Genomic DNA, 16,343 nt, shown 5'->3' with positions numbered 1-16,343 from the left:
ATCTTTCACATAAAAAATCAATGAAATATTCTGGTCATAGGAAACTATTATGTGAATTATCAAAATTATCTACATTTAATGATTTTAACCTCCTCGGATACAAAACGAACACTGATGCATCTATTCTTGTTTACAAATTACGCCCAGAGAGAACTGGTTTCAATATGTACGCAGAGTATACGCAACTGCAATTAACTTTCCTTGTATTATAACCTTGGTTATTTGCATCATTTGACAATTTAGGGGTTTTTCGTTCACAACTACCCTGAGGCAGAGGCAGAAGTCCAAATGAGTTACGCATATGCTCTCTCTCTGTCTTGCATGCGAAAATACAACATCTATTATTCTATCTGTAATTGTAAATTAATCTTTGGTTATTTGTAACTGAGGAAACATGACCAGGGCCCTAACTGAGTGGGACAATCAGGTGGATGCCCCCTTTGCCTTGCGATCCTTCAAGGGGAGGGCACCTCTCTCTGTAGGAAAAGATTTTTAATCACTATATTAATTTCGTAGTTGGCTACGAAACAACAAAAATTTAGCTAGAATGGCTAAGGTTGGTAATAAACTTTATGCATTTTCTTTTATGTGCACTGTAGATATCATCACATTTTATCTAAAACGGCCAGTTTTGATTATAAACTATAATGCAAATTATGTACAGTGAATCCCAGATATATGTTACATAGCAAGAGTTTTTTATGATGTCGGATTACATATTCAAGATCAAATGAGTTTAATATTAATTTATCAATTGCATTCATATTTCAGGCTCTATTTAACTCATTATTCCGCGGCATTTGATCTTAAATATGTAATACGACATTATAAAAAACTCTTGCTATGTATTCATATATCTGGGATTCACTGTAAGTAAGCATTAGCCATAATTACAGCCTAAACTTAAACGTAAAATTAAAGGAGTAAGAAAATACAAACAGATAAATTTAGAATACCTGAAGAAGAACCCAGAAGAAGTATGTGAATACCCCTGGAGTACTACTACCCCCAGCCCGTGCATCTGTTCCGTCGGAGAGGTAGTTGAACATGTAGGACACTCCGCAGGAGAAGGCCAACATGATTACGAAGAAAGTGATGAGGAACATTCCCACATCCTACAGTAAAGAGAATGAATAAATAATGAATAAAACAATGTCTATTAAATCATTTACAAATATAAATGAATTAGTGGTTTTTATTAGTTTTACAATCTCTAGATGTATGAAATGAAAGATTTTCTATATTTTTCCGTCCTCACATGATTGACATTTTACTCCTTTGGTGGCGAATTTGGTGCGCATTGTATATATGTATTATGTATATGTATTTATTATTCAATAAAAAAGTATACATCAGGATGGGGAGGGGAGGGCATGGTGGGGTATTTTAGTGGGTCAGGGGGGGGGTGACTGGTTTTTGTCACAATACTCCTCTTAAAATGCATTTGTCTTGTGTTTCATGGTGAGAATGGACAACATGAATATATATTCTGATAATCTTTTATTTTACAAACATTGTATCTTGTATTGATCTAAAATGATCTCAATTTAAAATTACTTTTCCCAATGATATATTTATCCTTAAATGGATCCTGTAAACCTGAAATATATTTAGATGTCGTCTTTGTTACAGTGAGTATTTCGAAAGAAAAACATATATTTTATAGCAAAAGCACAAGAAAGCACATCGGTTTCGGGATAATCTAAATATATAAATGGGTTCTAACAGCCAGATAGAAAGGATTTAGGGGCGCCGACAGCACGCCAAAACCTTGATTTAGTCTATAGTAGAGTGTTGAAAATCCTATTTTAAGAGTTTTCAATAAAATACCGGGTTTTCGAAATTCTTAACTTAACCTAACTTCTCTTAAAAAAGAATTCTTCAGCGGCCAAGCCTAATTTCACATAAACAAGAGGTTTATAAAATAAACTCATTTTGGCTGACCCTCCCCTAATACCCCGGGGGGGGGGGGCTTACTAATTACTCCCTCCTTACACTCCACCTTTTCCTAAGCTTGATCCACCAAATTGTTATTCGACACACTGATGACACCTAAAGTTCTCATACAAAATGTTTAATCATTTTTGAAATATTCTGGAAATGTAAATTTCCTTTAATTCCTTGCTGACATGTTTGAAACTTTTGAAAATATATATTGGAAGATTTTCCGATGGTAGTGCAATTTCCAATCATAATTGGAATAATATCAACCCTTTGATGTTAAAAGAATCCCCATTGGAGCATAATATTTAAATGTACATTGTACAATTTACAAAGTACAACAATGTACAGTGTACAGGGCGCTTAAACCATGTACTTCAGATGTTCTTTAAGGGACTGTGAATGTAATTTCAAATTAACCTATATTCAATTCACAACGGTACCCCTTAAATCTGAAACCTGAAACAAGAGTTATAATACAAAGTCTAAACAAATATAATATTTTTAATATATTTAATAATTTGTGTGTTAAAAATTGTAAAACTGTCAGTGGTTCAGTGTATTTTAATGCTTTTATTTTTTCTAATATATATATAAAAATATATATATATATATATTCTAAGATTGCAAGGTATCAAGCAACTATTTTGCCAAGTAGGACAGAGGGAGGAGGATTAAATTAGTTATTTATCTAATCCACAGAGTAGGAAGATACACAGAGCATTTATCTAATTCACAGAGGATGAAGATATACAGAGGATTTATCTAATCCACAGAGAATGAAAATATACAGAGTTGTTACCTAATCCACGGAGGATGAAGATATACAGAGGATTTATCTAATCCACAGAGTAGAAAGATGTAAAGATTATTTTTACCTTATCCATAGAGAATGAAGATAAACAGAGTATTTACACAATTCACAAAGAATGAAGATATACAGAGGATTTATATATCCCAGAGAGAATGAGGATATGCAGATTATTTAGCTAGTCCACAGAGAAGGAAGATATACAGAGTATTATCAAATCCACAGAGAATGAAGATATACAGAGTTTTTACCTTATCCACAGGGAATGATTATATACAGATTATTTATCTAATCCACAGAGAATGAAGAATACAGAATATTTATCTAATCCACAGAGAATGAAGATATGCAGAGTATTTAACTGACCCAAATAGAATGGAAAATTATATAAAAACTTTTTTGAAACCCGGTAGCGTACAGTAAATAAGGGTTCCTGGTTTAAAGTCAGAGAACCTTAACTTTTGAACCTATTTAAACCCCATAGTTTTTCTCTTTCATATATTAGAAGATATTATACTAATTAAATATTATTTTTAAGAGATTATTGAAATAATAACAAACATTATTGTGTTAACATTTCTCTTTGTATTTTTGCTATGGAATTTATTTGAACCATTTACTTTGTTGATTCATAGTTTTTTAGGTGTTGATAATAGGGTTAAGTACAAGATTCATTCTGTCTTTTTTCTTACACTCATTCCTTCAAAAGTTTTTTTTTGCAGAGAGGTCGTTCTTTTGAAAGGATTTTAGGTAGTCTTTAAAGTTTAAACTCATGTGAGATACCCTTGCACTTGAATAGGGTTTTTATGTAATTGTACAGAATTTCATTTACAATGAATGTACATTGTACAATGTACAACCTTGGTTACTATATGTACAATGTATAAATGAAACAAAACAAGACAATTAATCCTAATTCATGGAAATGTATTTCCGACCCATTCTCTTAACCCTTTCTCAGCAGTTCCGGGGCAATATATATATATACCATTTTAAATCTTGAGAGTCAGCTTATATAGATGGGAAGTAGGTTGTAGTAAAAAACTTTTGAAAATGTTGAAAAAGTTCTGTTTCGTTTTAAGGTAAGTTGGCAAGTTGATTGGTAGGACGTAGGTATAATTTAGGTAGATTGGTACTTTTAAATAGATATAAATTATAAAATTCAGGTGGGTAGATATGTATACACAATAGCTATACAGAGGTTTAAGTAAGAAGTATATATAAATATAATGGTAGGTATATACTTATTATAATTATATGTGTAAGTAGTTAAGAGTATATACAAATATAATGGTAGGTATATATACTTATTATAATTATATGTAAATAGTTAAAAGCATATATAAATATAATGGTAGGTATATACTTATTATAATTATATGTGTAAGTAGTTAAAAGTATATATAAATATAGCGGTAAACATCTCTAGAGAATAGAATATATATTAAAGTGGAATTTATACAATCCCCCGGTATAAATTTTGTCAGTCCCTTTCAGCCTGAAAGGAAGTTCAAAATGTACAAATCATGTAAATGTTCACAAATTATATGCAGTAGAGTACATTAATACAGTATGTTCCCTAGACTATCCATTTCAATTTCGAATTTTTTAAAGCTGTTAAATAACTTTATAAATGAATTAGGTGAATAAAAACATCATTTGATTTACATTTATAACGGAAAATCATCGTTTGTAAAAGTGAAAGGCATAGAGTCTATGTGAAATGATCATTGGTCAATTATGAAACCAGCCTATTTCATAATTTGGTTTTCTTTTAATATTAATTTTAGATTTTTTATAAAACCAAAAGGTTATATGGCACAAATATGTTAAGTACACCTGCAGTATGGAAACAGTACAACAAAATGGCCGTTTTACACTTTTTTCTAGTAAATTCCACTCTAATATATATTCTATTCTCTTTGTTAAAATCTCTAAAATCTCTAAAATACCTTCATCATGGCGTTAATACTGAGAATGATAGGACCAAAGTACTTGGATGCAATACCGATCTTGATCGTCTTTATGATCGCAAACGTGAACGCCATTCCCCAGAATATTCGGCCAGCAGAACTAATTCATTCATTCATTCATTCATTCACCTATTCATCCTCTACAGAGGTAGGAACTTTTATTAAAGGGCTTAATCATACAGAGTCTGAGCTTGATAAATCCTCAGTTGAAAGTTTTGAATTATAAGTCAAGTTTTATCCTTTGAAAAGAGCTTATACGTATTTTCCTTGACCTTAATCTACAGTCGATTAAAAGCTGATCTGATTGCTTTCTTGCTAAAACAATACAAAAAATACGACTTCAGATTCATTTAAATGTTATTTCTAAAATTTTAGACTTTTTAACTTTAAATATTTAAATAGTTTTATGTCATAATTAAAGTAGTCAATATTATATATTTTTTCTAATCTCTTAATATTTGTATCATGATGTCGTAAACCTTCGATATTTCAATCTATGATTTTCTTGATCAAAAAGTTTGTAACATCAAAGGTTTACACTATCAGATTGCAAAGATATAAGAACAATAACATTTGAGTGAGTTTCTTTACCCATGATTTAGCATTTAGATCTATTTAACTTTAAAAGTTAGTCAACAAAATTTTAGACATGCTTTCTTTGTTTTTTTGTTTGCAGTCATTTCTCTGCTAGGAACAATTTCTTGATGTTATTCTTAATATTGTTAATACTGTTTTTAAAAATTATTCAAGTTAGAAACATGTTGTATAAAATGAACACTAGGTCCACAACAAGAATATAGAAGAGTTTTCCGTCCTATAACTCTCAGAGTAGAAAATATATATAATACATACTTCAGGTTCAAATCAAAATTTTAAATTCAGTTCGTTCCTTCATACAACTTGAAAATATAGTGCATTTTGAGGGACAAAACTATTGGAAAAACTACGAAAAAAACTGTTTTAACAAAAAGTTTAAACAGAATATTTTAAAGTATTTATCGGACAAAAAAATAGAGGTATTAAAAAAACTCATTTCAAACTTTAATTTGCTAATCAGAATATCATCGCAATCTAACGGTGAACACCGTTTACTACTTTTTTACTAATTATTCTAACAGAATTCATAGTTTGAAACATCAAAGATCTGTCACATTAGGTTTCAAAGATGTTAGGATTAGAAAATTAGAATGCGATATCAGCTATGTTACAATAGCCTATTGATATTGTATAATGTTATATCAAGGGTGTTTTGTAAACTAATCAAAGTACTCTATAATTGAGTTCTCTTGTATCGGTGACACTAAATGAATGATTGATTTCCTGACAGCTGAAATATCCATGGTACTGTCGTCTATGATGTACTCGACGGTCCGGATCAACAGGCCGATCATGAACAGCAAATCCATGATAATGTTGTAGTTGTTCCAAAATGTGAAATATCTGAAAAAATATGTTTTAAAAAATGCTTTTTGATTCTTATTACAAAAGCACATTTTAATGTCAACGCGATTAAAAATAAAAATTGTTAAAAGATATTTTTTTTTGTAATTTGATCCTAATATGAAATGTTTCAGAACGAATAAAGAAGCGAAAAAATACATTTTGCTTAAAGTTTTCAAGAGTTAAAACTTTTCTGATTTGTTTCAGCAGTATCAACAGTTTAAGAAAAGGGACATGAGTTATGTTTTACATTACGGAAGTTGTTGGGTCTGTAATAAGATTAAAAAAATATACAATCTTTTCACACACAAAAAGCGGCGGAAAATGAGATTTGATTTAAACCTCTTCTAATTATTTTCAAACATATTTAACGTTTTTACCATTTTAACAATGATCTGCAAATTAGTTTCGGATTAATGCAGAAATAGAGTAAGAATGAAATTGTCAGAATTGAACACTTTCCAGATAGAATTACGACGATATCTTCCTTATTTTCCTCAGATAAAGGTTTAAGAAGTAAGGTTGGGAATCGGGCATGCCAATCACATTCCTTTTTAAAGAGGTTTAAATACCTTTTTTGAGTACCTTTTAAAGAGGATTAAGTACCCTTTTAAGAGGTTTAAGTACCTTTTTAAGAGGTTTAAGTACCTTTTATTGAGGATTAAGTACCTTTTAAAGAGGTTTAAGCACCTCTTTAAGAGATTTAAGTACCCTTTTAAGAGGTTTAAGTACCGTTTAAAGAGGTTTAAGTACCTTTTAAAGAGGTTTAAGTACCTTATATTGAGGTTTAAGTACCTTTTATAGAGGTTTAAGTACCTTTAAAAGAGGTTTACGATTTTAAAGAGGTTTAAGTACCTTTTCAAGAGGTCTAAGTACCCTTTAAAGAGGTTTAAGTACCTATTAAAGAGGTTTAAGTACCTCATAAAGAGGTTTAAGTACCTTATAAGGATGTTTAAATACCTTTTAAAGAGGTTTAAGCACCTCTTTAAAAGGTTTAAGTACCTTTTTTTGAACCTTCTCTCATTAGGTTTGGGCCCCTCTAAACCCCAGAGAAAAAAAGCAGTTCCAAGATCTCGCATACTGTAGGAGGTAACAAACACACCAAGCAAAGAATCTAAAATGATTGGAGTAAAAAATATACTTAATTTGAATTTTGAATATGGACCCGTTCGGTTCAGCCGTTTTGACGTTTATTGGGTATCCAAACAGATATATTTCAGTGAAAATTCGACAATATTCTGATAACATTTTATTCATAAACATCACGTTTCATGCTTAATGCAATCTTCAGTATAAATTACGGATTTTTAAAAATATATTTATATTTGTTGCGCGCCTTGTCTTTTTCTTTATTTTTATCCAATAAAAGTTCCAAGGTGCTGTACCGATCAGACCCTATATGGCCAATTGTTTTCAGTGCAACCTATCAAGACCCCCATGTAAGGGTGAATTGCCGTGTAAAAATTAAAGTTACACAATATTTTTTAAGTTCACCGAATAGAAGAAAAAACTGCAATTTTTTTTTATTTTAAATTTACTAAGAAATAAGTTTAAATAAGATGTTTTCTTTAATAATCTTTAAAATATTTTCTTGTACTTTATACTGTTCAGAATATGAAGGTTGATTTGTTTCAAATATGATCTTGGCAACCTGCCGGTGTAAACCTTTGATATTACCCCCCCCCCATTCTTTAATCCGTCGAACGGAATAGAATAACAGTTTATAATTCAAGCCGTGTCGACCTTCCAATGCATTTTAGATATAATTCAGAATTGGCATGTTTCACAAGAAAATATTTAAAGATTTAAATGAGCGGAACATTTTAAATAAGCTTATGGAATAGAATTAATCTCCTTTATAATTTATGATAAATGGGTTCTAACAGCCAGATAGAAAGGATTTAGGGGCGCCGACAGCACGCCAAAACCTTGATTTAGTCTATAGTAGAGTGTTGAAAATCCTTAAGTGGGGAAGAGTATGCAAAAATGTTCAGTTAAAATTTAGATACTTTAAGATCAAATTTAGAATTTTAACTTTTAATTTACATGCAGGGTAAACAGAATTTTTAATTATTAAATAATTATCAAAAAATACTCAGAGAAATCAGAGATGCATAAATCATGCAATTTAGATATTCATGTAAAATAGAGAGAAAAAACCTAATTTTATTTTTAATTTTAAGCTATTCCAACCTTCCTTAAATTCGAGAAATGTAAAATATTAAAAGTCCAAATAAAATTACAACAGTTTTATTTTGTACTTGCCCTGAATATTTAATAAAAAGATTTAATTTCTTTTAGTTCTCTCTCTTGAATAATGTCACCAAGTGGATATACTTTGAAAAATAATTCTTTAGAAAAATATAAAATAAAACCGAAAAGGGTAAAATATTTGACATGTTTTAAACAAATGCAACTTGCAAGTTATACTTCTCTCTAAATTAGTTTTTTTTTTAATAAAATGAATGGTAGATGAACTGAGATTGCAGAATTTTTAAGAAATCTTTTAGGATTCATTTGAGATCTGATTAGACGTTTTAATGGCGCATATTTGTTCAGCAAGAGCGCAAATGCAATCTTTAAAATCTAAATATTGTCCACTTTGTAGGAATGATCTTGAGAATTGTTTTTATTTAGATTATTCAATGACGACCACGAAAATTGGAAGAAAAAAGAGTAAACTAATTAGTTGTTTAAATACAGGTTGAGAAAATAAAAAATAACTCTTTTCATCAAAAAAAGTAATCTTACTAAGTTATTGGTTTCTGTAAATATCTCAATGTTCAAAACCATTTTCTGGAGATTTCATGGAATTGGTAATGAAAAGACGACATTTAAAGAATTTGAAGAAATCTGCAAACAAATTCATAAAGAATAAGAAAATCAATAAAATGGTGAAAAGAAACAATTGATTCTAACATTGACAAATCTCTAATAAAAATATGTTCCTTAGCGTCTAATTAGTTTACTGTAGAAATTTTGTTACATTTTTCTTCGTCGTTTTTGAATAAATTTCATAAATTTCATAAAATCATCCCTCCAAAATGGACAATCAATGAGGATTATTAGTTATTTCAAAATTAAATGCACAATAAATTTGAAAGCTCTCGGCTACCATTATTGGACTGGCAAAGGGGTCTTTCAAGTTTGAGCGTTAAAATTGGATGGACTGTTAGACTCAAATTTTGATTATAAATAGTCAATAAATGTGTAACACAACATTTCATATAACACATTTTTCAAGCTGCTGGTGAAACTGTTGGAAAATTTGAGTTTGTGGCAAATCTCATACATTTAACCACTCTAGTATGCCGAGTCCATTAGCGCCTGATCCAATCAGGGTTCAGTCATGTGTTTGTTGTCTATTCTGAAGCAATAGAAATTGCTTGGCGCTAACATCTATCTTTCTATCTATCTCATTATCCAATTAGAGTTATAAATCCTTTAATCAGCGCTATATACACTAAATGGAAATATTTACTTCTATAGTGTAACATCTGCAAATGTTTTACAAGTATAGTTCTAAAAAATTGGAAGTCACACAGACTTATGAGATTCATATGGTGCCTCTTTTTTAAATTCGTGATTTTGCTCTTTAATCCTGTCTCCTTTAACCCGCATACTCTGAAGTTATGTAAGGGTTCTCACCAGAAGATTATGTTCTAAACAAGTTGAAGAGTAGGGTTGAAGAGCTATAGAAGAGGGGACACAATAAATATTATTAAAGATATCAAGGGGTACTTAGTTTCACAACTAATATAAAACAATATTACTAGCTTAAAAACCAAGCGTGGCTCAAGGGAGTCATAGTTAGTCCCGCCATTTACCCGCACTCGGTCGATTTTCGCTTTAAAAGTCGACCCACTCAATTTAGAATATCAAAACCAAACTAAGAAAATTCCCGTGGTTCTCCCGAGCTCCCCAATCAAAATTTGAGGCAAATCGATGAAAGTGTTCCTGAGTTATGATCCGACAAACAGAGATTACAACTTTATATATATTTACTAGCTTGGGAACCCGGCGCTGCCCAGGTTACTCATAGTTACTCACGCCGTTTACCCGCACTTTGTCGATTTTACGAGGAAACTAAATTTTCTAATAAAAGTTAATCCACTCAACTTACAATCTAAAAACAAAGCTAAGAACATTCCAGTGGCTCTCCCGAGTTCCCCAATCAAAATTGGAGGAAAATTGGTCCAGGGGTTTCCGAGTTATTATTCGACAAACAAACAGACAGACAGAGATTACGACTTTATACATATAGATATCAAGGGTATTTAGCTTCACACTAATATATAACACGGGGGCGTTTAAAGAGTTAGATTAGAGTGGAAGGATAAAACTATTTTGGCACGTTTTGTTAAAAACATACTTCATGTTAATAATCAAATATATTTACTTTACTTTACAGTGCACAATTATTCGCCAACTATTTAGACTAGGCCGAAATTGAAGTTTTAAAAGGCTATAACCTATCTTTAAAACTAAAAAAAATTATATTCGATTTTTAAAAATTCCACGGGCAACGCCGGGCACTTCAGCTAGTGTTGTACAAAATTGGCGAGAGATTTTAGAAATATTATAATGTTTTGTCATTATTCTTCTCTCATTCTTTATCAGGATTTCAAATTAGAATTCAGATGAAGTATTCAAATGTATAATTTGAAATATATTTTATGAAAACTGTATCCAAGGAATCCAAGCCAAGGTGTAGTTTAGGATGGGTGCAACCACTACTTGTGGAGGAGGGGGGGGGAGGTCCCTATGAGATTTCTATAGAAATATATACTTTTTTAAAGGAATCATTATCAATATGTTTATATGTTTATGTATTTATATGTTCGAATCGAAAGGAACTGATTACTCGACAACTCAAGTTTGGATATTTGGTTATTAAATTGATACCATTACTACAATGATCGGCGATTATATCAATTCACTGATATTAATAATTTTATGTTCTATAACAAGCATTTTTTTTAAAATTTCATGTTTACAAGTAAACAAAGAGTAACGTAATTGCTTTTAAAAGATTAGTAAAAACTTGAAATATAAATTTAACGTCGTCTTCATTGTAGTGATTTATGTGACTACGTTTAAGTCGTCTTCATTGTAGTGATTTATGTGACTACGTTAAAGTCGTCTTCATTGTAGTGATTTATGCCAATACGTTAAGGTCGGTTCATTGTAGTGATTTATGCGACTACGTTAAAGTCGTCTTCATTGCAGTGGTTTATGTGACTACGTTAAAGTCGTCTTCATTGCAGTGATTTATGTGACTACGTTAAAGTCGTCTTCATTGTAGTGATTTATGTGACTACGTTAAAGTCGTCTTCATTGTAGTGATTTATGTGACTACGTTAAAGTCGTCTTCATTGTAGTGATTTATGCGACTACGTTAAAGTCGTCTTCATTGTGTTAATTTATGTGACGAATGTATGACATTTGCTAGATAACCCCGCTTCAATGTTTAAAATATCAAGGATTTACATCCTAAGGTTGCAAAGATATAGGGAATAGAGTCAGTTCCTTCATGAAAAAAAATGAATGACAGACTTTTGAATTAACGTTTAATAATTTTGATACTTAGTATTAACGTAATATTGAAATCAAAAGTAATTTTTCGAAATAACGATCAGAATATTAGGAACTTAAAAATTTGTGATATTTCTCTATTATTCTCTTCAAAGAATTTAGTTTTTGCCACAAACTCTGATTTTCTGATCCCTTTGTCTTTGCAAATAATCCAAGTTTGAAATATCAAAGGTTTACACCATCAGGTTAAAAAGATATAGGAATTGGAAAATTTGAATTTAGGACAAAGACTTAATTTCTTTTTATTAAAATGTTTATAATACCTATAATGTAAACATATGGTGGTCCAGGTTCAGTAACGTAGGCGATAATTAATGAGATGAATAAGATGTAGGAGAATGCTGTATATATTCCCCTGAAATAAGATGTAGGAGAATGCTGTATATATTCCCCTGAAATAAGATGTAGGAGAATGCTGTATATATTCCCCTGAAATAAGATGTAGGAGAATGCTGTATATATTCCCCTGAAATAAGATGTAGGAGAATGCTGTATATATTCCCCTGAAATAAGATGTAGGAGAATGCTGTATATATTCCCCTGAAATAATGAAATATGGTCAAAATTAATCGAAATTACTGCCACGACTTTGCCACTCTATAAGCCCACCAGCTTTAGATTTATAGCCAGTAGTGAGATAAAAAATTGCTCAGTTTGGTATAAGGATCTAAAAAATCAATATCTTTTAAGAAAAGGAAGTGAAATGTACTTCACAAAAAGTTTCACTCCTAAAATCATTTTCTTCTGCAGAAAGTAGAAATTCATTTGTAAATTAAAAGCATTAATATGCAAAGTTTATTTTAGAGTTTTCGGAATCTTTCTAAAACAAAGGAATTGAGTCTTTGCCACAAACTCAAATTTTCTAAGGCCAATAATTTTGCAACCTGAAGATGTAAATCTTTGATATTTCAAACTTAGATCATTTGATCTAACCAAATCCATAGTTTGAAATATCTAAGGTTTACGACATTGGGTTGTTAAGATATAGCGATTAGAAAATCAGAGTTTGTGGCAAAGACTCATTTCCTTTAAGGAATAAAGCTTTAGCAACAAATATAAAAAATTTACATAATAAAAGTTAACATTATGTTTTATATAATTTTCCTTTGCTTTTAAAAATTATTCTAAACATTTTGTATGGGTTAGTCAATTAATCCTTTTAAGAACAAGTAATTTAATAGGGTTTTCAATGCTAAATTTTTTTGGTTAATAAGTTAGGGTACAGAGCTTCTCGTATAGGTAAGTAAAAAAAAATACGGAGATTCTTGCCTCTGTAATTTCTTAAGGGTTATCTATTTAGCAGAAGTTTCAAACCATTGACCCATTGACCGTGAGTTTCATACCAGAATTACCTATTGACTGCAATTACAAAACCGTTTACTTATTGATCTTAAGTTCTAAAACGGTCACCTATTCAGCAGAAGTTCCAAACCAGTTGACTGTAAGTTCCTAACCGGTTACCCTTTAACCGTAATTTCCAAACCGGTTACCTTTTGACCGTAAGTTCCTAACCTGGTTACGTATTGACCGTAAGTTCCAAACCGGTTACCTTCTGTCCGTAAGTTCTAACCTGGTCAATTTTTTACCATAACTTCCAAACCAAACCAAAAGGGGGAAAGTTCCAAATCGGTTACCTATTTACTTAACCTTCTTAACTGTTACCTATTAAGTGAAATTCCAAATCTGTAACATTTTTTGGAAGTTTTAAATTTGTTACCTATTAAGCGGAACCCTCCACTCCTTGCAGAACCAGGGCGATTTGTTGAGGTTATCATGCTTACTAGTTGATGAAGGAGGATAAAGACAGGAGTAGAATAGAGGGTAGAGGAACAATAGCAGATAACAAGGTATCTGAATCAAACAGATAATTGTATTGCTAATATAGATAAAGACAGGAGTAGAATAGAGGGTACAGGAACAGTAGCAGATAACAAGGTATCTGAATCAAACAGATAATTGTATTGCTGACGTAGATACAGGATTAAACACAAAGGGTGATCCCTGGACATCATGAACGAAAAGTTTCGTCTTTTGTTTTGAATGTGGTCCAAACAATTATGGTACACTTTTTATTTTAACTTAAAGAAAGAAACAATTGTAAAACTGATAAGCAAAATAGTAATAGGCAATTTTATCAATACAATGAAGACGACTTTCAATTTCAACTTTGATTTCTATCAAGCTTTTAAACAGCATGGACACATATAAACATAGAATTCAAGAGAAGCTGTCAATTATAAAAGCTTCTCTTTGATTACTTGTAAACTTGTAATTCAAAAAAAAGGTTGTTAACACTCAAAACTGAAAGAAAAAAGTCGTCTTCATTGCATTGATTTAATTGCCTAAAACTATTTTGCTTATCAGTTTTACAATTGTTTCTTTCTTTAAGTTAACATAAAAAGTGTACCATAATTGTTTGGGCCACATTCAAAACAAAAGACGAAACTTAAATGGACCGTAAGCATAATTCCAAGTGACCCGACATGCAAAAGATGGCAATGCTCAATTCACAACCGTATCCTTTAAAGCTTTGTCTGGTATGAAATATATATATCAATGTTTATAAATTGAAAATTGATTATTTTTAGTTGTGGTTTCTCTATAAAAGTGACTTGTGCATAGGTATTATCTGAATCAACTACTTTTAAACCTAGAAAATCACATCATTGATCAGAAAAAGATTTCAAGAGTACCGTTGTGAATCAGGCATTATCATCAATTATATTTAGAGCCAACCACTCAAAACAACCTACCCTGGTTAGGCGGGTCCAAACTGCATAGTAAATTGTGATTGCTTATTTGTAACATCTCATGCTTTGTAGTTGAATAAAAATATAAATGAATGAATCTTTGTATGGAGGCTCACTTAAGTCCCCCTTACAGTCCCTTTAATAGTTTCAATATAAATTAACTTACTTGTTTAAGAACATGAAGTATTCTGGAGAACCAGGACATATCTAACCAAAGTGTATTTCTGTAGCTTCTGTAATCATCATTCAACTCAGTCTCGCCTAAAGGAAGCAAACAGTTTAGAGATATTATTAATACTTTTTTCTAGGATTTGACATAGGATTTGGGTTTAGAATGATCTAAAAGAAGGTAAGTATCTAAAGGAAAGAGAGGAAGGATCTAAAGGGAGGAAAGTAAGGATCTAAAGGAAGGAAAGGGAAGGATCTAAAGAAATGAAAGGGAAAGATCTAAAGGAATGGAAGGGAACGATCTAAAGAAATGGAAGGGAAAGATCTAAAGGAATGGAAGGGAACGATCTAAAGGAAGGAAAGGAAGGATCTAAAGAAATGAAAGGGAAGGATCTAAATGAATGGAAGGGAACGATCTAAAGGAAGGAAATGAAACGATCTAAAGGAAGGAAAGGGAAGGATCTGAAAGAATTTAAATGGAAAGATCTAAAGGAATGGAAGGTAAGGATTTCAAAGAAGGAAGAGAAAGGATATACAGGAAGGAAAGGAGAAGATATGCAGAAAAGAACGGAAGGATCTAAGGAAGGAAAGGAAAATTAGAAATTATAAGCAAAACGTAATTCAGGGATTCTAATAAATTATTCTTTATGAGACATAAGTAGCTTGAATACAGAATTAAACATAATTTGCAACAGTTAAAAATAAGTGGGGAAGAGTATGCAAAAATGTTCAGTTAAAATTTAGATACTTTAAGATCAAATTTAGAATTTTAACTTTTAATTTACATGCAGGGTAAACAGAATTTTTAATTATTAAATAATTATCAAAAAATACTCAGAGAAATCAGAGATGCATAAATCATGCAATTTAGATATTCATGTAAAATAGAGAGAAAAAACCTAATTTTATTTTTAATTTTAAGCTATTCCAACCTTCCTTAAATTCGAGAAATGTAAAATATTAAAAGTCCAAATAAAATTACAACAGTTTTATTTTGTACTTGCCCTGAATATTTAATAAAAAGATTTAATTTCTTTTAGTTCTCTCTCTTGAATAATGTCACCAAGTGGATATACTTTGAAAAATAATTCTTTAGAAAAATATAAAATAAAACCGAAAAGGGTAAAATATTTGACATGTTTTAAACAAATGCAACTTGCAAGTTATACTTCTCTCTAAATTAGTTTTTTTTTTAATAAAATGAATGGTAGATGAACTGAGATTGCAGAATTTTTAAGAAATCTTTTAGGATTCATTTGAGATCTGATTAGACGTTTTAATGGCGCATATTTGTTCAGCAAGAGCGCAAATGCAATCTTTAAAATCTAAATATTGTCCACTTTGTAGGAATGATCTTGAGAATTGTTTTTATTTAGATTATTCAATGACGACCACGAAAATTGGAAGAAAAAAGAGTAAACTAATTAGTTGTTTAAATACAGGTTGAGAAAATAAAAAATAACTCTTTTCATCAAAAAAAGTAATCTTACTAAGTTATTGGTTTCTGTAAATATCTCAATGTTCAAAACCATTTTCTGGAGATTTCATGGAATTGGTAATGAAAAGACGACATTTAAAGAATTTGAAGAAATCTGCAAACAAATTCATAAAGAATAAGAAAATCAATAAAATGGTGAAAAGAAACAATTGATTCTAACATTGACA

General features: G+C 30.7%; 1 protein-coding gene across 1 annotated transcript in view; it reads right to left on the bottom strand.

The window, feature by feature from the left end:
- The window catches only part of LOC111710037 (short transient receptor potential channel 1), a 62,464-nt gene that overhangs the window by 7,309 nt on the left and 38,812 nt on the right, over positions 1-16,343 (bottom strand). Inside the window, exons 17-23 of the mRNA XM_023484050.1 lie at positions 14,677-14,771; positions 13,478-13,611; positions 12,024-12,115; positions 7,168-7,279; positions 6,046-6,165; positions 4,705-4,825; positions 957-1,115 (exon numbers count right to left, since the gene is read on the bottom strand). Of these exons, the coding sequence (XP_023339818.1) occupies positions 957-1,115; positions 4,705-4,825; positions 6,046-6,165; positions 7,168-7,279; positions 12,024-12,115; positions 13,478-13,611; positions 14,677-14,771 (833 nt within the window). The remainder of the gene's footprint in view (positions 1-956; positions 1,116-4,704; positions 4,826-6,045; positions 6,166-7,167; positions 7,280-12,023; positions 12,116-13,477; positions 13,612-14,676; positions 14,772-16,343) is intronic.

The sequence above is a fragment of the Eurytemora carolleeae genome, unplaced genomic scaffold (assembly GCF_000591075.1).
Source record: "Eurytemora carolleeae unplaced genomic scaffold, Eaff_2.0 scaffold423, whole genome shotgun sequence".
Classification (NCBI taxonomy): domain Eukaryota; kingdom Metazoa; phylum Arthropoda; class Copepoda; order Calanoida; family Temoridae; genus Eurytemora; species Eurytemora carolleeae.
Note: the sequence above shows the minus strand (reverse complement) of the source record. Positions and strands in the feature narration are given on the sequence as shown.